Here is a 21,126-nt window from a genome sequence, read left to right on the forward strand (position 1 = left end):
TATTCTTGCTTTAACATGTGAATGTATTGGTCTTACATGTTTTCTGTTTACCAAGCTTTATATTGTCATGTCCTCATTACTGTGTTCTGTTTTAAATATATATTAAAATATAAAATCTCACATAACTCAAAGTGCATTAGATAGGTCATAGTTCTGGTAAAGAATTTCAGGTATATTTTTTCAGTTAATATTCTGTTTAATAATAAAATTTAATTAGCTAATGTAAAATTTTAATTTGAAATCTTAAGGGTAGGTTTAAAAGGGCCAACTTCTTATACATAATGCTTAGCTTTTCTTTTACTACTGTTATGAGCTATATTTATTTTTTTGATGTGCCTCTCTTTATGGTTCTGATTACAGAAGGCTTTCATTTATGTTCTATATTGTAATTGTCATATTTTATTTCAATTTAGTTTTCAGTTAAAAAAAAAAAGTAAGAAAGAAAGTCTTGATATATTACAAAAGTAATACAGAAAAGAAATAGATATGAAATGTTAATAGAACTATCAACTTGTGGCATTTTCGCATGCATTGTATCATTTGATTTTGACCAAATTTATCAACTGCAAATTACTGCAGCTATTAATTCAATGTAACTTCCAAGTTTTGTAAAACATACAAGGATTTTGTATTGCCTACAAATTACTCAGCCAGAAAAGGTGATATATCCAGTACCATGGTCTGTCCTTGTGATGCAGTCAATGGCAAGAATAAGTGCAATATGAGATTATTTACAAGATATGGATTAATTTAGCTAAAAAAAAAAGTATAAAAGGAAAGTCACATGTAAACTGTGTAATACACTTGCATGCTATCACAGATATCAAAATAATAATGTTATTTTGGGTACTAAATTGATTAATGATAGATTTTTTGTAATTTCTCAATCTCGATATTTTGTGCACCTTGCTCTCTCCTACCTATGATAATTATCTGCTATATGTTTTTTTAACATTATTAATCTTTCATATTTTTATTGTTATGGGTGATGCTAGAACTGTGGTGATAGTTAACAGCATTCTGGACAATGGAATAATGTAAAAAAAAATACAGTGAATATCATTATGTTAATACTTCATGAAATATATGATTTCTTATAATGACATTCATTATATAATGAATATAATAATTCCATGCTGCTAAAAGTTCCTTTTTATAGTGAACTTTTAGCCAGAATGATATGGCTATCAAAATAATTTCTTTGTTTTCATTAAAATTTTTAAATTAAGTACAAGACAGTAATTTTCCCAGAACTACACATTGTTATAGATGTAGAATTTTGCACTATTTATATTGTACTAATTTCACACACCAGTAAATGGCAAGATTTCTGTAAGAAAAAAAAAAAATGTATATTATAAAAATTGTGTATTATACACTGCTTGGAAAGAAGTCAACGGACATCCCAATGGGCAGGGCGCATTATGCTGTGTAACGAGTTGTGTTTGTAGCCAGTATAAATTTAAGGAATATGATGCTCCCAAGTCAGTGCAACTGTGTCTGGGTGAAACAGCTGCAAGAAGGGAACTGACCAAGTTTGAAACTGGCATGTGATAGGATTTCATGTGGTAGGCCTATCTGTTCAGCAAATGGTTAAAAAATTGGGCCATCACATGTCAACAGTTGGTGATACCATACTGAGATGGAAGCACAGGGAGTTAAATTTAAGTGCTACCTGCAGTGGACGACCCACCATACTCACCAAATGTGATAGGGTGCTATGAAGATTAATATGCAAAAATCACCATTCATCAGTTGACATGTTGAATGTGGAATTCCGGGCATTGACAGGAACTCAAATCTGCACAAAATCATTCAGAACCTACATGAGTTTTCCATAGTAGGACCACTGTATGCAAAACCCACATTACCTAAACAAAGCATCATCTTCAGTGGTGCAAAGAGCATTATTAGGATGTGGAAACTTGGAAAACTGTGTAATGGAATGATGAATCATGCTACATCCTCTACCAAGCAGATGGATGTGGGTGTGGCAGATGCCTGGTGAACATCTCTAACCAGAGTGCCATAACCCTACCTATGAAATTCGGAGATGGTGGTATGATCTTATTTTTCCTGGTTTGATTTCAGACCTCTGTTTGTTGTGGCACAAACATTGAACTCAGAGAGGTATCTGAACATTCTGGACAATGCAATGCTTCCTACTTTGTGGCATTTATACCGAACTGATCGTTGTTTCTTTCAGCAAGATGATGCAGTGTCATAAGGCTGCTGCTGTAACTGCATGGTTTGCAGACATGAATTCCTCCACACATGCTGGCCTCCACAGAGCTCTGATCTCAACTCTATTGAACATCTGTGGGATGAAATGGAGCATCAGGCGAGGTCAAGGGATGTCCATCCCTTGACATCCCTACAACAATTCAGGACCTGATTACATGCCTACAGGAAGAATGGTTCAAAATTCCCATTGATTGCTAGTGTATGCTTATGGAAAGTAGGATTGCTACTGTAATCGCAGTGAAAGGAGTTCTTACATCTTATTAAGGTAGGTGCCATGGCTGTTTGTTCTTCACACTGTGGTGTTCTGGTGACTTCTTTCCGAGCAGTGTATAGTATATTTTACAGTATTATTCTTATTGCATAGTCAGCAATAAAATTTAAATTTAAAACAGTGAAGTAAATAGGGAGGATGCAACTTCTTTAGTTTCATTGAGAGAGGATGATTAGTAGATGGGCATATACTGCTTGGCCATAATTAAAGTGGTGGTGGTGTTCAGAGCCCTGTAGTGAAAAATGTATTGGATGAAATTCAACCAAACTTGGTGTAAGTACACTCTGGAACATGGTGTTTTTATTTACAAAAGTAAAAAATAACACAAAATTCTGTTACCAGGAGACATTTGGCACTATGTCCTCCTTTCAGATGTTTTAAGAATAGAACTGCATTTTGTGAATGAAATTTTTATAGCATAACGCAACATATCTGTATTGATTTGCCTCACATGCTACATTATTCTGTCTTTCAAGGTTGCTAAATTAGGAACATGTCCTTCATACACCACACATTTCAGATGGTCCCACAACCAAAACTCACAGGAGTTAAGATGAGGCAAACAAGGTGGCCATGCTGTGGTAAATGCATGAATAATCACTTTGTGTTCTGTGTAGTGGTAGAGTGGTAGTGTAGAGTGTGTAGTGGTAGTGTGTAGTAGATTATTCATGCATTTACCACAGCCCATGCTGTGGTAAATGCATGAATAATCACTTTGTGTTCTGTGTAGTGTATTTGTAACATTCGCTGCACCAGCAATCCAGTGTGAGTTGTGCTCCATCCTGCATGAATATGGTCGAGTCAAGGCATCTTCGCTGCTGCAGTTGCAGAACAACAAAGTTGCACAGCATCTCTCAATACCTAATAGCAGAGACAGTACAAGTCACTAGTCCTGTCAAGCCAGGTTCTTTGAAAAAGTACTGACTGGTAATAAACAATGCACTGGAAGCACACTATACTGTGACTTTACAGAGCGTCAAGTCACATATAGAGTGTAAAGGTGGTCTGATGGAACACATGAGGGCTATTTGCAGCCCAAATGCAGCAATTGTGTGAGTTAACACTACTGTTCAGATAAAAATGCGCCTTGTCACTCCACAAGATCTTCCACAGCCATCCATCATCCACCTCAATTTGAGCTAAGAACATCAGAACAAACTGCAGTCAAGTTTCCTCATCACCATGAAACAAAGCTTGAGTATGGGAGATCTTGTAGGGAAAAAACCACAGGATTTTCTACACAGTTGAATATGGCATGTCCAGGTTGTATTGATATTGCTTGAGCACTGCTGGATCCTTGTGCGTTATTCATTCCGTGTTCCACGACGTGAGTTGCAACTTCGTCAGCTTGCTGAGAAATAATCTGTTTGCACCCTTATCTTGGCCTCACTGCTCAAGATCTTCTATTTTCTAATCGTAAAATCATTTTTCTAAGATTTTTTTATTGTCACTGGACCTTTTCTCCCATCCTTCAAACACCGGAATTCTCAAAGCACAGCATTGATGTTACTGCGTTGTTGATAGTAAAGCTTGACTATCAATTCCGGTAAGGTGAGATCCATAACACTTCAGTTTTATCAGAATGATGTAAATCCATTTCAGTCTTCCTTATATTCTCCAACTCGTCTGTAGAAACAGTGAGATTATGCAAATATCATGTGCCATATAGCGCCAAATATCCCCTGGTGGCAGAATTTTGTACTATTTTTTATCATCTGTAAATCAAATCCCCATTTTCCAGAGTGTACTTACACTAAGTTTGGTTGAATTTCATCCAATACATTTTTGCTACAGGGCTCTGAACATCTCTTTAATTATGGCCACCATGTATTTTTTTTTTTTTTTAAACTGGTTCTTGTTTCATTAATATTAGACCAAATAACATCTGATGTCATTTTTTTTTCTGTTGCTTTTATTATCATTTCAAAATCGATTTTCTTATTTAACTAAAAATTCATAATATTGTCTAATTTGTAGAAGAGACAATTAAGGATCCTCCACTGGTAGATTATAATAAAGAATATCATCATTATTATTATTACATGATATTATTATTATTATTATTTCGGGCGACTCCAGGAGTCCTTAGACGCATTGAGGGAGGCCCTAAACATCATGTCCACACAACTATGCGATTACATTCTCACAGTATCTATCATACCTTGTCTTGAACTCGTTCACCGTCATAGCACCCACAACAGACTCTGGCAGCTTATTCCACTCATTTACCACTCTAAAAGTAAAGAACCCAGCTCTAACACCCCTGCTAACCACACTCTTGCCCAGCTTCCATAGGTGTCCCCTAGTTCTCCCACCACCAGTCCTGATCTCAAAAATATCCTCTGAATTAATCCTATAGAATCCCTTTAGCAATTTGAATGTCTCAATCATATCTCCCCTCCTCCACCTATCAACTAGTTTCTGCAGCCCACAAATCTTCAACCTGTTCTCATATGGTTCATTCCATAGACCTGTTATCATCTTAGTCACTCGCCTCTGGATCCTCTCCACCTCCTCCCCATCAAGAAGGAACCGAGGTGACCAAATCTGGGCACAGTAGTCGAGATGAGGTCTTATCAAGGCTCGGTACAGAGGTACAATAACTTGCTTGTCTCTGCTCGTCAAGGTATTTTTCAACAACCAAGTGAGTTGATGAGCTGATTTAGCTACTTTTGCAGTGTGCCCCCTAAACCTCCATAGAGTTCTAGGACTCTCATCAAAGTAGACTAGATATACTACACAAATGAATCCATCATCTGCACTACATCATGTTACATAACTAACATCATCTACTACTAAAATAACAGTATTTTAGTTTGTTATTTACATGTGTTTTTGGCTGGTTTGCCTGTTTTGTGTGAGGGGAAACTACTCTCTCCATATCTAGCTAACTCACCTTCAGTTTAAAAGCCTCTAAAGATTCCTCGCATCATCGATTAGTTTCATGTCATGTATAGAATTGCATTACCATATTTAGTTCACTGAAATATGTACAGTATGTAGGCATTTGTTTTAAACTCATAAATCTTTAAATTTACAAATTTTAAAGCAAGTAAAGAAAATCACCACAAGCTGGATAAATCATTCTGTACCTCTTGAGACATACAGAATGGTATAATTTTGTGCAGAAATCTATTATAGCATTACTCTGTTATATTTTGAGATTTTATTTGCCTTTGAAGTTATACCAAAATTCTTTTCTTCTGTGTTTGATATACATCTTTTTTATTGTAATTTCTTCACATGTTAGGTCTGTCAGGCAAATTATTTATCACTTTGGCTCATTCTTGTACACTTATTTCATTTAGTAATTACATTTATATTGTATTCCTTTTTTATACTTCATTACTTTTTAAAACAATAAAATAATTTTGTGTTGTTCAAAAACATGACTTATTTTCAATTTTATATTACAAGTTCTTAATTACATTTTGTGAAAAAGTGTAATAAAACCTGAAATAAATACATGAAACCTTTATATTTCAGGCAGCATATAATTCAGGAGAAGGCAAATGTAAATTTTTCAGTGATGACATTAATAAAATGCTTCTTAGGTAAAACTTTTTTAAAAATAATATTTAAGATTGTATAATTTAAAATACTGAACCATTTAAATAATCCAAACATAAAAGAGAAATATTGTGATGTTTTTTACTATTACTTTTGTTATGTTTTTACTGTTATTAATAATAATGATGCCTAGACATAACAGGTTTTACCAGATACAGGCCACCTCACTTTGTGATTAAATTCTTAATCAGTTTTAAGCTTCTTTATCTATTTTATAATAAACAGGAATGTTGAAAATCCTTTTACAGTGGCTAGTCATAATTAGCCTAATAAGTTTGGCATTTGGTTTAATAACACACATCCAAAAATTGCATAAGTTAGATGGACATCATACATATGCAGTCTACTCCTGCTATAGTAAGATCCACAGAAATAATTTGTCATATTGGATAGTTTGTTATATTGAATTTCTTATAGCTTAAGAGACTTGGTTGGTATTTTCAGTAATTTTCTATAGTGAGTAATGTTGTTGTTGTGTTTGCTGTAGTGAGGGCTAACTTTAACCATAAGATTATAGGGGATTATAGGGAGTAAAACAGACCAATATGAAAAATTACCTTCCAAAGCTATGAGAACAAAATACTGAAATATTTGTATTTCTAGTGTCACTTATGACATAAGAGAAGGCTGTTAATAAATATGTAGGCAGAAGAATATGCTGCACATCCAATATAATTGCTCCAAAATAAATATATAATGTCACATTTGTAGAAATTAAAAATGGAAACTAAAACTTACACGAGTAAGTTTAGTAGATAGAAAATTTTCATTCAAGTATCAAATGCATGTTCATCACATTGACAATGAAACACAAATTAAAATGCAATAAAATAATTTTAAAAGCATTACCACAGTGTAAGTAAAACAGCAGACTGTCAGCAAATTCCTAATTTAAAAACATTAATATAAAAGACAATAATCAGGAATTTACATAATATTGAAGCAATAACATCCCCCTATAAAGGGGATAACAGAAGGCTATCAGATCTGTTTGAGTTTGGACGATGTAGAAAGGCTTCAGATCTCTGTATAACACCTCTACAAGGAATCTACTGAAAAAAAAATCCATAATATGTGGTCTCTTCAAATTAGTTACCTGCTATGAATTTTTTTTTTTTTTTCATCCTATAGACAGGCTTACATTTAGGTCCTTCTGAGACTGCCAAAAAAGTCATCTTTCAAACAGCCACGATTCTCTTGAAAGCAAAACTACCACCTTCTAACTTAACACCATCAGATTTTTGAACACTTAATAAAAAATCTCTCTAAAAAAAAAAAAAAAAAAAGAACAATCTTATTATTACCTATGCATACAAGAGCAGTTTATTTATAGCGTATGATGATATAATGGCCGTGAGGCCCCTTTTATGGGGAAGTATGGCACCATCTCAAACCCCCCCCCCCCCCCAAATAATTTTTTTATCTGGGCTCGGGACTGGCATAGCTGACGAATCAGGCCTATGGCTGGGTCTTAAGTTTTCCTGACTGTAATCCGTGTATGTTCACAGGGCCAGTTTGCCTGCTTGCAAGAAGAAAAACCTGGCAGAAAAACCCTGCTGTCCATGCCCAAGACCAGCTAACTTGGCTGTGTCTGAGAAGCATCGTTAAGCTCCTCACGTCGGCGACAAGAATTGAACCCAGGACACTCTTTTCCCAGGCATATGGTCACGAAGTACATAGCCACTAGGCTAACCGCATGGACACGAGAGCAGTGTAGTAATCATACAAAATAAAAGAGAATATTTTAGGAAGATTTCCTTAATGCTGCATGATTTTTCTGCTTATTGTCCCCTCTCATTCAATCTGACTTCCAGCCAAATTAATAAGTTCAGTAAATTGATTGATAACATCTCAAGTTGGGATGAAGAATTAAAGAAAAAACTTAAAATCCTTCATGCTCATCCACCCATATTATATGGTTCCCCCAAGATCCATAAACTGGGTGTTCCATTTCCAGTAATAGGTAGCAACAGCTGCCCCCACATATGAAGTTTCTAAATTCTTTTGTAGGTTATTATCTTCCTCTACCGGAAAGTCTGCTTTTCGTATCACGAACTCCTTAGATTTTTAAACCAAAATTTGTATTTAGAACCTTCAGATATGATCTTGATATAATATCTGTTTTCATGAACATTTTTTTGACAGTTACTACTAATTACTTAAACAAGATTTTCCTCCGGACATTATTAGACTTTTTGACTTTGTAATATACTCTGGTTATTTCAGTATACAAGACGATTTAATCAACATATTGAAGGTCCAGTACACTCATAGGTAATCCTGTTGCTCCTACTCTTACCAACTACATGGAACATTTCTAATATCACCTTCTTAAAGACATTTCTCCTAATTATATAGGAAAAGTGGATATTAAAGATCGAACATTATTTCAAAGCTGAATGTTTGTAGAAACTATTTTGAAGTTTTGTAAATTTGACCTGAGAGCTCATGAACCTCTACAAACATTTAGCTTTGAAATAATGTTGGATCTATAATATCCACTTTTCCTATGTAATTTTAAATTGCCGAAATGAAGCCTTATGGCTCTTTCTTTAGTATGTGGATGATATTTTTGCAATATGAAATGCTTCATCAGATTTGAAACTATTTGTCTCAAAAATAAATATGCTTCATCATAGAATTCAGTTCAATCTAGAGGAGGAGAAAAACAACCAGCTAGATTTATGGTGGTTTGTATTTCTTAGTTTTTTGTTTAAAAGAAACACACACTGATCATTATATACGTGCAACTTCACACATCCAATTTAAAAAAAATCTGATCCATTAAGACCTTATTACATTGTGCTTATATTATGATACATTGTGTATTTTAAGCACAATGTATCATCATCAAATTCCTGATATATACCCTCAAGGGGTGTACAGGATATGATAGTAACATGATATCCTGTACACCCCTTGAGGATATATATCAGGAATTTGATGATGATACATTGTGCTTATAATACACAGTGTGCCCGTTAATAATGAAACGACAGTTATTATATCAAAACAAAGAAATATATTTAGAATTGTCCATTACACAGATTCAAAATATTCTCTCCAACTCCACACATTTACCTCTGTTGTATGGGTTCTCGAAGGGACATTAGAAATCCTGAATGGAAACCTCCTTCAGTCTCTGGATCGCATTGAATTGGATGTTCTCAATGTCGCTGAAGCCCTCCCCTATCAAGGGACACTTCATCTTTGGGAAGAGGATAAAAGTGTGGAACCAAATCTGGTGAATGGGGGGGGAGAGAGGGTTCAGATCAACTTTGAACCCTAGAAACTGCTTTGTATTGTCATGCAACAGAAACCAATTGTTGTGGAACAGTTCTTTTCTTACTGACACCAAGCTGTACAGTGAGTAGCCTAGTGGTTATTTGCCTGTCATGGGCAACAATTTGCTTAGCTTCCACCACATTTTCATTTGTCCTTGCAGAAACTCACTATTCACAGTATGGTTCATCCTCCAGGGACTTCCTCCCTTCTTTAAATGTTGAAAACCAGCGGAACACCTGTGCGTAGCTCAGACAGTCATTGCTGTAAACTTAGATCTTGGTACATTGTATGACAGTTTTCCTAATTTACAGTAAAATTTTTATCACAGCTCTTTGTTCCATGACACCTGACCTGTTCCACTAACACACTCTTACTTCAACGTTGCCACATGAAAACTGCTGTGTCATCCAACTTGAAAGTTGCACTAACGATTACAACATACTCTAGCAATCAAAACTATAAACAAGTTTGTTACTTTAAGAAATTTATAAAAAATGGTTTTAATGATTTCTTTATCAAAAAAGCTTTTAATGGCTTTAGGCTACCACTGTCTATATCTCCAGAATATATCTCTTGAATTCCACTCCTGATTGTTAAAGGAATTTCTGAAAGTACTGCTAGAGTTCAAGACCCTTAATATTGCAGTGTCCTTTTGTCCTGTCAGGAAGATTTCTGCTTTTCTTTCCTCACCTAAAGAAAAGCTTTCTCCACTCAGCTTTCAAGATGTCTACCAGATCCCTTGCTCCTGTGATTTTTCTTACTTTGTGCAGTCTAGCCAATCTGTAGCTGTCTGTTGTGAGGAACGTAAATTGCATATTCCGTATCGTGAACTTGGACAGTAAGACCCAGTAGAACATGTCATCTCAACTGAACATAGGGTTCTTTGGTAGAAACTAAACTCTTACATAAAAGCAAATTCCTTATAGAACAGTTATACAAGGATAGCCGCAAGGCCTTTCACAACATCCAAACTTAAACTGTCTGATTGGCCTTCAGTTATCCCCTTTATGGAAAATATTATTGTATCAATTTTATGTAAATTCCTGATTTATCATTTTATATTAATTTAATTATTATTATTTTGAATTTACTGACTGTCTTATTTACACTTAATGGTGCTTTTAAAATTAATTCTTTTATTGCATTTTAGTTTGCGTTCCATTGTTAATGTACTGAAGATGCCTTTGATACTTGGATGAAAATTTACATCTATTAAATATACTTCAATATAAGTTTGAGTTTCCATTTTTAATTTCTACATCCAAGATAATTCTTAACTTTGCAAAATTTAAAAATCACCTGGTGCCCATCAAATTTATTGCACTGCCAACTTTTCCCATGTAAGCAGCCAAATGTGAATTTGTGGTTAATGTTTTCCGCATCGCTGAACTACAGGAAATAATTGCTTCCTTCTTAGATTCCTACTTGTTAAATATAGTTGTATGTATATTCAAACAGTCACTCTGGTGCTCTTTTAATAAACACAGTGTCTTGAATGCAAATTTGACTATCTCTTAGCTAAGCAGAGACCATCTCATCAACTCTGAAAAATGAGTGGTCTACATCTCCAAGTGCCCTCTTATTCAGACAAAAATTCTCATTTTCCAAAGTGCAGGGTTTTGCAATAGTCACTAAAAAAAAAAAAAAATCCCCATATCTGGATTTCTTCTACAACATCAAGCAAAGTTTATCTGCTGTATCCAGTGACAATGCAAACAAATTTTGTTTAGAAGTCACTTCTGTACTATTCAAAGCCAAACTTCTTCCTTCCAGCAGTTGGTTTGCAGAATTTAAGCTTTGCCATCTCTAAGACACAACTATCTAGTCATTACCAAAGTTGACAAGGAAAGGGTCACAGTCTTAATGAATATCTTTTGATTACAATAGCAAAGCGCTTCTTCTACATGACAGAACTCTGTCATGTAGAAGTGTTTACATATCAGAAAATTGACTACAAATCCCCACTAACTGCTAGATCAATAACTAAACTCATTACTTGATAAAGTTACCAATTTGGACAAAGATACTATTGAAAAACTGAAGATTAATTTTGCTTGTATTCTCTGTTTTTATGCTCTTCTGAATATCTACTAAGAAGATATTTCCCTTTTTTCCCACATTGGGAATTGCATTGATTCTCCTGCTTACCACTAAAGTTGAGATAAGCTAAATTATTATCTTGACTTTTAAAGTTTCAAACGTGGCAATTCCCACTCATTCAGAAAAAGAAAAAAAAAAACACTAGTTTTTTGGTTAAAGTGAAAACTAACCTGTATAGTACAGCTTGCAGATATAATTGTGATTTTGAAGTTGAATCCTTGTTTACAAATCTTCCACTGGGTGTTACTCTTCAGTTACTATCACAAACCTTTTGACTTCACCATTCACCCAGCTACACTTTTACCCCCCCCCCCCACCCCTTAAAAACATCAAATGTACTTCAATGGGGAGTCTACTCTCACCAGCACAAATCAATTTTTAACTTGAACATTGATAGAAAACTATTCTCCATACAACCCCAACCATCATTTCGAGTATGCTGCGAGGATGATGTTTTTGTCATCTTGGGCAATCTTCAAAATACCCTCTCTCTCTCTCTCTGTGTGTGTGTGTGTGTGTGTGTGTTTTTCTAACAAAAATAATCTGTATTAACTTTGCATGTACTTCCATACATGTTAACATTAGTTAACATGTATGGAAGTACATGTTAACTAATTGTAAAGTGGAAAATTTAAAAGGTTGGTAAATTGGCGAACTTAGATATCCTGCTTTCCTTCACCAAAAGAAAAGCAGGATATCTATCTACTTCCATTTACCACAAACCTACCTTCACTGGCTGCTACATACAGTGGAATTCTCTATATCACCCATCTCAAAAAATAGGCATCATCAAAATTTTTTTATACAGAGCTCATATTATCTGCTTCAATCTCCAGGATTTCAAACTAGAACTTCACAACATCCAGCTTATCATGCAAAATTCTTCCACTGGAAAATACAGCAGATTAACTCTTATAAGCCTGCTTCTATCAGCCCTGAACCAATTTTAAAACTCCTCAAGAAATACAATCTAGTACCCACACTTTTTCCTATCAGGGGACACCTACACTACAACTCTTTCTCCACCACTCAACTCACAATGAACCGCAACTACACCAACACCATCTACCGTCCACACCACTAGTATTTTCACAAACATCCATGCCCCCAACAGGATTTGAACCTACAGCCTTTTGACTGGAGAGCAGATACACTAGCCACTGCCAATCAGGCTGGCTCTATTAGATTAAGATCAAAATATTTGTCAGAGTTTTATTCATTTTGTTTGTATTCTTGTATCTTTGTGCTTATTAAAACTAAGATATTTGGACCTATCAGAAACAGTATTACAGAAGAACAGAGAAAACAGTAGAACAAAGAACTGTATCAGAATTGTAAAGTGGAGAAGTTATGTAGCTGTACTTAATAAATCTATCTGGAAAAAAAGATCAAAAGGATCTTGATCTTTTTCCAGATAGAATGGAGATATGAAGTGCCTTGCACCTTACAATATTTGAAATTTCAAGAAGCTAATTTACCATCTTGGTTTGCTGTTTAATGTATCTGTTTTCCAACAGCCTATGGATATGAATCTTGCCATAGATTTCATTGACTCACAGCAGGGAGACCATTGTCTGGTATGAGGGCAGTGACCTCACACCAGGCGATGAAATTTATCTCCCATCTAAATCTGAAGAAACCTTTTATGAGTGGGAGTTATATGAAAAAAAAGCAGTTCATTTGCAACTAACAATTAAACAGTTTTTTGTGGGGAGGGATTGATGATGCATGTCTAAAGTATTCCACTTTGCCATCGTTGCTCTCCAGTAGGTCTTGAATTACTATGACGATTATTTAGGCTTAGGTGCTGGTTTAATCTAATCTTCAGGTTTAATGGAAGGAAAACAGGACAGTGAAATAATTAAACAATGGTTTAATAATTCCAGTGCTTCATCTCTGTCAGAGACATCATCTGGGATACAATATAAAAATTGTAAGAACACACACACACACACACACACACACAAAAAAAAAAAAAACAGTAAGTAAAAGATGTTGAACTAGAAGACTAGTCCTAAGATGGGTGCCTCTACAGATGCTAGTAGTTATCCGTGGCTGTTGGATGGCATGTCTAAGAATTACTGTTTCACACAACTATGTTCATTTAAATTTTTTTTTTTTTTTTAATCTGCTGCTGATTACAGAGAAAAGTCTTGCAAATTTGTATTTGCTGTGGTGAAGCATACATTTTTTCCCTCTGATTCTGTGCAAGGCATCCAACATCATCATCTGGATCTGACTGACCATAATTGCTCCAGTAAATATATTTCTTGTGTTCTTCAAGGCAGATGTTAGCAGATCTCTCAGTTTGTTCATAATATAACAAGCTGAAAAAAAAACAAGTGACTTTGTACACACTGTGTGGAATAGAAAGGGAAGGAAGTTGATCCTTAAGGAGAAAGAAGGAATAAGGACAGTCAGTTTCATATGAGGTTTGAGAGCAGTTTACAGCTTATATTTCTTTAATGTTCTAGCTATTATTTATGAGGCACCACAGATATGTAATAGCATTACTATAATCTGTATGTTGAGGTGAAAGGAGAAACAATTACTTGGCTATTATTTTTGGTATTTTAGCAGTTGGATAAGAAGCTACAGAAAATAAAGGAAAGTTCACCTGTGAGGGAGGTTTAGTTGCAACAGAGGTTGGAGGCTCTGTTAATAAGACTTTTTTTATGATTCCATACTGTTTTAAGGAGGGGATGATGGGAAAGTGTGTTTGTAATTACCAATGTGGATAGGTTTTCTTTAAACTGAGAAAGAGTTGCATTGGGAAGATGTGCGATTGGAGCAACTAGAAAAGATAGATTGTGTTTTTTATAGTGAATTGGATTCTGGGAGTGTTGGCTGTTAAGATGGAGGATGAAGGAGTGTAATCTGAGCCACATAACTAAATGAAGAACACATCATCGGTGTATGTTAACCAGATAAAGTATTTGAGGATGGCAGCATCAGGAGTATATATATTATTTATTATTATTATTATTTTTTAATGCTACATATAGAAATCACCTAGAGATGGGGAAGCCCATGGCTGTTAAAATTGAAAAGATCGATAATGGTGATGGAGGGGACATTTTTAAGTAAAGCTAAGGCATCAGAAATGGGAATACTGATGAATAAAGAAGTAATGTCAAAAGTAAGCATCATTACTACTTTAAATTTTAGATTAAAGATTTGAAGTGAATGGAACATTTTATATAAGATGAGGTATTGGCCAATAAAAGGGGTTAAAGTTTTAACTGTCTAGTTTAAAGCAGAGGAAATCAGCAGCACCTAATTTTAGGATAAAGAGGGTTACTGTGGGAAGTTTTCGGTATTGAGACCACATCATAATATAAATAAGGAGTTTATTAAAAATAGCAATTAAAACCTGGCAAGCTTCATAAGACTGACATCATCAGGGATAGTTCATTAAAGTTTTACACAGCAAAAGTCTATTAACAATTAATTACACATATTAGATGTTTTTAATAACTTCACAGCTATTAAATATAATTGATAAACCAGAATACAAATGATAAATTCATTACTGTATGTGCTTTGGAACATTGCCAGTTGTTGCTATCATGTTCTGTGGTATCGCGCTTGCTATATTCTAGGTCCGTACCTGTTAAATTTTTGATGAAAGCAGACCATACATAATGCAAAATAAGCCTTTATTTTTATTGCATTGTGTAGGGATCCTAAAATCGAAGCTTAATTTTACATCAAGTATGGTTTGCTTTCATCAAAAATTTAACTGCCACGGACCTCGAATATAGCACGCGTGATATCACAGAATGTGATAGTAACAACTAGCAGTGTTCCATCATACATATAGTAATGAATTTATCATTTGTATTCTGGTTTATCAATTATATTTAACATATATGTATAATAGCCTGGCTGGCTGAGTGGTCAGTGTATCCACTCTCCAGGCTGTGAGTTCGAATCCCATGGATGTTTGTGATTGTCTGTGGAAATACTGGTGGTGGTGGTTGGCGTAGATAGCGTTGGTGTAATTGCGGTCAGTTGGTGGATTGAATGGCAGAGACAGAGCTGTAGAGCAGGTACTCTCCCTCAGTGAGTCTTTGGACTCCCTGGAGGTGTATAATAATAATAATTTACACAATGTGTAATTTGATGGAGCAGTTTCTTCATCATCGTCAATTTCCTGATATGTACCCAAGAGGTGTTCAGGTTACTATGACAGCACTACATGATTAAGTTAATATTATTATTAATCTCCCATCAAGAATTTTCCTTCAAATCAATCTATTACTTGTGAGCACTCCAATATTGTCATATCTGACATTTTGTGCTTTTAAGAGACTTCTGACTGAATCAATCCACCTAGACCTTGGTCTTCTTCTGGGTCTCTTTCCTACCATCTTGGCATCAATCACCTGATTAGTTAACCTTTCTTCACCCATTCTGTTTAAGTGGCCATACCACCTTACATTAGCTCTGCTGACACATTTTTGATTGCAAGTCTCAGGTTAATAATCTCAAGTTCCTTTCTAATATCTTCCTTTTTAATATGATTCTGCCATTGATGCCATTTATTTACTCCCCTAATTTTTCTTAGAACCCTTATATCTGTGGTCTCTAGTCTTTGATCAAGCTTTATTTCTAACCAAACTCTTAGATCCATAACTTAAAGCTGGTTTAAACACTGTCTTGTATACTGCTAGTTTGGTGTTTTGGCTAATTTCTCTATTATTCCATATAAATTTATTTCAGCTGGCTACCCACCATAAATATTTTGCTTATTCTGTTATCTATTTCCAGATTTAACCTGCCATCTTCACTAAAAACTGTGTCTAAATAATTTTATTTGTTCTATAGGATATCTATTCATAATGCAGCTGCAGTATTTTATGTTCCTGCCTGATTTTCATGCCAAATTTGTTACAGCTATTATTGAATTTAATTAGTGAATCCCGGAGACTTGCACTTGATGTGTTTAGGAGTACATCATCTGCATAAAGCAAAGAGCTAAGTTTGACATCTTTCTAATTGGGCTTGATGCCACTTTCTTTCATAGTGTGATCCATATAGATGATGATGAATAAGAGTGAACATAATGTGCATCCTTGTCTTACCCCTGATTTTACATCAAACCATCTTCCTGTATTTCCTTCAATTCCTGCTGACTGACAACAATATAGACTATCTATTGCTCTGTATAATGTTCCATTCACCCCATATAATCGTAGCCTTTTGAAAAGCTTTTTTCCGGGCACATTGTCATGCCTTTTTCAAATCTACAGAACTTAAGTACAGATCTTTGTCATATTCCCACAATTTCTCAACTGTTTGTCTTAAAGTGAAAATCTTATCTTGACAACCTCTATTTGTCCTGAACCCAGCTTGCTTTTCTCCGATTTTCTCTTCCACAATCTCTCTCTCTCAACCTCTTTTCAAGTCTGCTTGCATAAATCTTACCTGGAACACTTAGTAGAGAAATTCCTCTGTAATTCTCACATTCAATTTACTATGAGAGAGCTCTACTCCAATCATTGGGAATTTGACCTTCTCATAAGTCCATCTGAGTTATGTAGTGTAGCCACTGCAAAACTTTTATATCTGTCAATACTCCTGCAGGCATGAAATCTCATTATGTACCATCATATGCATTTGTGGTTTAAGCCAATAGAGAGTACAATTTGGGCTAAGTCCCAAATTGCCAGCCCATCCTCATTCGTTCAACCCAGTAGATACCTACTAACAGGGTACACCACGTGAAGGTGAAAATTTGACATTAGGCCAGAAGCCTCAGTTGGTTCTCTGCATTCCTGAAAGGTGATGTGGGGGTCTCCTCCCATTTATTTACCTTTGACCCTTAAGCAACCCTGAGCAGTTTCTTTTAGGCAGCAAAGCCTGCATGAGGATGTTAGCTACGTCTGGTTGCAGATACTACATGCTTCTTAAGGCTTAATGTTGGAACTTGACAAGGCACAACTTCAAAATTGTGGCTGAAGCTAAGAATGCTGACAGCTGTTTCTTGCCTCTTTTTGACAAAAGGTTGATGACAACTTGAGGCTGACTTGAAGTTATTATCATATTTTGGCATATCCTGAAACATCAGAAAGAATATGCCAAAGGAAATACATCTACACAGGTTGTCATATGTTTCTAATTTTTTTCCTTTCCTTTCTGAAGTTTCAGGTAAATCTCAGAAGTCTTTGCTGAAGTAATGACTTAACACAAATCATACATCTATTTACTCAAATTCCTGATAACCATCTTCATTCTTCAAATACCCTTCTGCAACTCAGATCATAAACTTGTACAAGTCTCCTCTCTCACACAGAACTCCCTTCTCCAACCATTCCTGACCTTGATTCCTTTCTTTGGTGTGACTATTGCTTCTGCTCATTCAACCATAACACCTGCTCCAAATGAGTTAGTTACAGAAATTATTCTCACTAGCATGAAAGCCTTCATCTCCCATGCAATCCATAATCCTCATCCACTTTCCAAGACCTGGTTCAACCAAAAGTGTATCAAAACAGTTCAAGAAAAAAATCATTTTATTGCAGGTGACTTGCATCAAGAACTCCAGCTTCATAATCTGCCTATATCAAAGTGCACAACATATGCAAATCAGACTTTATAAAGCCAAAGCAGACAACTTGCCTCTTATCCATCTGGTTCCTTGCTACAGCCATTGGATACAACTTCTGATCACTTGCACTCCCATTTTTCTCTTATCCTGATGATACCACTTTTACTTCACCCAAAGTTAGAGATGACCTCTCAGCATCACTTTTCATCAAATTCCTGCATAGATGACCAAGGGCACCCCCTACCATACTAGAATCCAAGCACTGTATGCTTCCTTTTTCATCAAAAAGTCATCAGTAAATTACTAAATACTTGGACGCTAAAGTTTTCTGGTTCTAATGGCATCTCTCCAGTTGTTTTCAAACATTGTGCTCTAGATATAACATCCATCCTGCATTGTCTCTACTAGAGTCTGTTATACAGGACGAGCCGAAAGTCATGGGGGGGGGGTCTGAATTTTTAATAACTTTTTTAATTAATTTTTAAAAATTTTTCTTTACAGATTTTATAAAGAAGACCTTGGAGATTAACCATGAAAAATTCACGACCAAACAGTGAACACAAATTGTGAAATTTTACTATTCAAATCAAGGATCAATAATTCTGACCCAACGAGCATATCGTCGCCATTACGGTGTTAGAGATTCTTCAAGCAAATCAGTGATTAGACGTTTGATTGATCATTTTGAGGAAGTAACAAGCACGAACAGGTAGACCTGCTCGGTTAGGAACAAAACCATAGTTGACCGTGTAAGGGAGTGTTGCAGAAGACCAGAGCACATCAACTCGAAGGCAGTCTGAACAGGTTGGAGTCTCTCTCTCGGACGTCAGCGTATTCCGAAAACCTTGAACCTGTTTCTGTATAAAATCCAGTTGGTGCAACAGCTGAAGCTACCAGATTATGCCCACAGATTTCAATATGCAGTCAGATTTCAAGAATTAGCAAGGGGAGAGATCCTGAATTTATCCACAAACTGATAATGTCAGATGAAGCATATTTTCATTGGAATGGCTTCATTAACAAACAAAACTGCAGGATTTGAGGTTTGGAAAATCCTAGGGCCATTCACCAAAGGGAATTGCAAAGTGTACGGTGGGGTGACATTGCAAGATGTTCGGACTTTTTCAAAGACCACGTTCAGAACCCTGTTAATGTTACAGAGGATGAATATTGGCCTATGATTGAAAATTTCTTACTCCCAGCAGTTCAAGATAAACATGGTGTGGTTCCAATAGGACAGAGCAAAAGCTCATATAGCAAGGGGCACAATCCAACTACTCAAGCAAATTTTTGAGGGAATAATAATTTCCCTCAGTTGCAACATAAGCTGGTCATCGTGTTCTTCAGATCTGATGACTCCTGATTTCTTCCTATGGGGCTATCTCAAAGAAAAAGTTTATGTTAACAAGCCTCAGACACTCCAACAGCTGAAGAACTATTCGGACTGAAATCAGAGCACTGGAACCTAAAGCACTAAAAGGTGTCATGGAAAACGCCTTAGAGAGGACTCGTTTGTGCAAAGCAGAAAATGGATGCCATTTACAAGATTTGATTTTTAACACCTAGTGTAAATTTATTTCTTATATATGCTGTATATGGTATTATAAATTTAAAACAAATTAGTCAATGGATGTGAGATTGCTTCCATGCATTGGGATAAGTATCAGCTATGCATGGAAGCAATCTCGCATCCATCCTATTCCAAAAAAAGGCACTAGAAGTTTACAATCAAACTACCGACCAATTGCCATCACCTATGCCCTCTCCAAAATAATGGAGAAAGTCATCAGTAGCCAACTCCTCCACTACTTAGAGGCCCACCAATACAAATTCCATTCAAGATCCATAGCTGACCTCGCAGCTTACATCACCCACCGCTGGAAACATGCTTTTGACTGTGTGTAGTATCAAGGCCAGCTAAACAAATTGCCATCCTCTGTAATTGGATAGCCAACTTTCTCTCCAGTTGCTCTCTGCAAATCATGGTAGATGGCTCCAGGAAAGGCTAGAGAAAAATGTCAGTCTGGGAAGAGAGAGATGATCATATCTGTTGATTTGTGTATTGTCAAGAGTAAGGGAATGTGAATTAATCTTTTTTGCATGAAAGCAGGCAGGATTATGTTTTGATAACTTTGAAGGTAACTAGGTTATCCTCACCCATTATGGAATGGCATGAAGGGCTGTGTTTAAGGCAGTGGTTGTAGAGGTTTTTGAAAGTTAGGATGTTTGCACTGTGTGGTCTGTCAAATGAAGGAGCATAGCATACAGTCACTAAAACCATGGACAGGTTATTGGTCAATGAGAGAAAATAATTTATACACACACACACACACACCCTCTGCTTGGAAAGAAGTCAGCAGACAACATAGTGTGAGGAACAAACAGCCATGGCCCTACCTTAAGATGTAGCACCTTCTTTTGCTGTGATGACTTCAGAAATCCTATTGGGCATACCTTCCACAGTACGATAGCAATCAATGGGAATTTTGGACTTCTTCCTGTAGTCGTGTAATGAGATCCTGGGCTGTTGTGGGATGAATATCCCTTGACCTCACCCAGTGCTCTGGTTCATTTCACAGATGTGCATTAGGTTTGAGGTCAGGGCTCTGTGGAGGCCAGTCAAGTGTGGTGACATTCATGTCCACAAGCCACAGCAGCCTTATGACACAATGCATTGTCTTGCTGAAAGAGACAATGGTCAGTTCTGTAGAATACAAATTAGGAAGCATTGCATTGTCCAGAATATTAAGATATCTCTTTGCATTCAGTGTTCATGGCACCACAAATAAAGGTCCAAGACCAAACTGGGAAAAACAGTACCATATCATCACACCACCACCTCTGAATTTCGTAGTTGGGGTTATGCACTCTGATAAGAGACGTTCACCGCACCCACACCAGTCCATCTGCTAGGTAGAGGGTGTAGCTTAATGCTACACCCTCTACCTAGCAGAGCTGAGGCTCACAACATGAGTTTCCACGGCAGGACCTCAATATCCAAGCCCCACATTACCCAAACCAACATGCAGCAGTTCTGAATGTTTTTGTGCAGATTTGTGTTTCAGTCAATGCCCAGAATTCTGTATTCAACGTGTCGGCTGAT

The 21,126-nt window shown here is 36.1% G+C and overlaps 1 protein-coding gene across 1 annotated transcript in view; it reads left to right on the forward strand.

Annotated features, from left to right (window-relative positions):
* LOC150104247 (uncharacterized) overlaps positions 1–21,126 on the forward strand; it is a 260,544-nt gene that overhangs the window by 134,222 nt on the left and 105,196 nt on the right. The window contains exon 7 of the mRNA XM_090396434.1: positions 6,002–6,069. Coding sequence (XP_090252560.1) covers positions 6,002–6,069 — 68 coding nt within the window. The remainder of the gene's footprint in view (positions 1–6,001; positions 6,070–21,126) is intronic.

The sequence above is a fragment of the Typopeltis vanoorti genome, chromosome 8 (genome assembly GCF_054136105.1).
Source record: "Typopeltis vanoorti isolate ZY-2024b chromosome 8, IOZ_Tvanoo_1.0, whole genome shotgun sequence".
Lineage (NCBI taxonomy): Eukaryota > Metazoa > Arthropoda > Arachnida > Uropygi > Thelyphonidae > Typopeltis > Typopeltis vanoorti.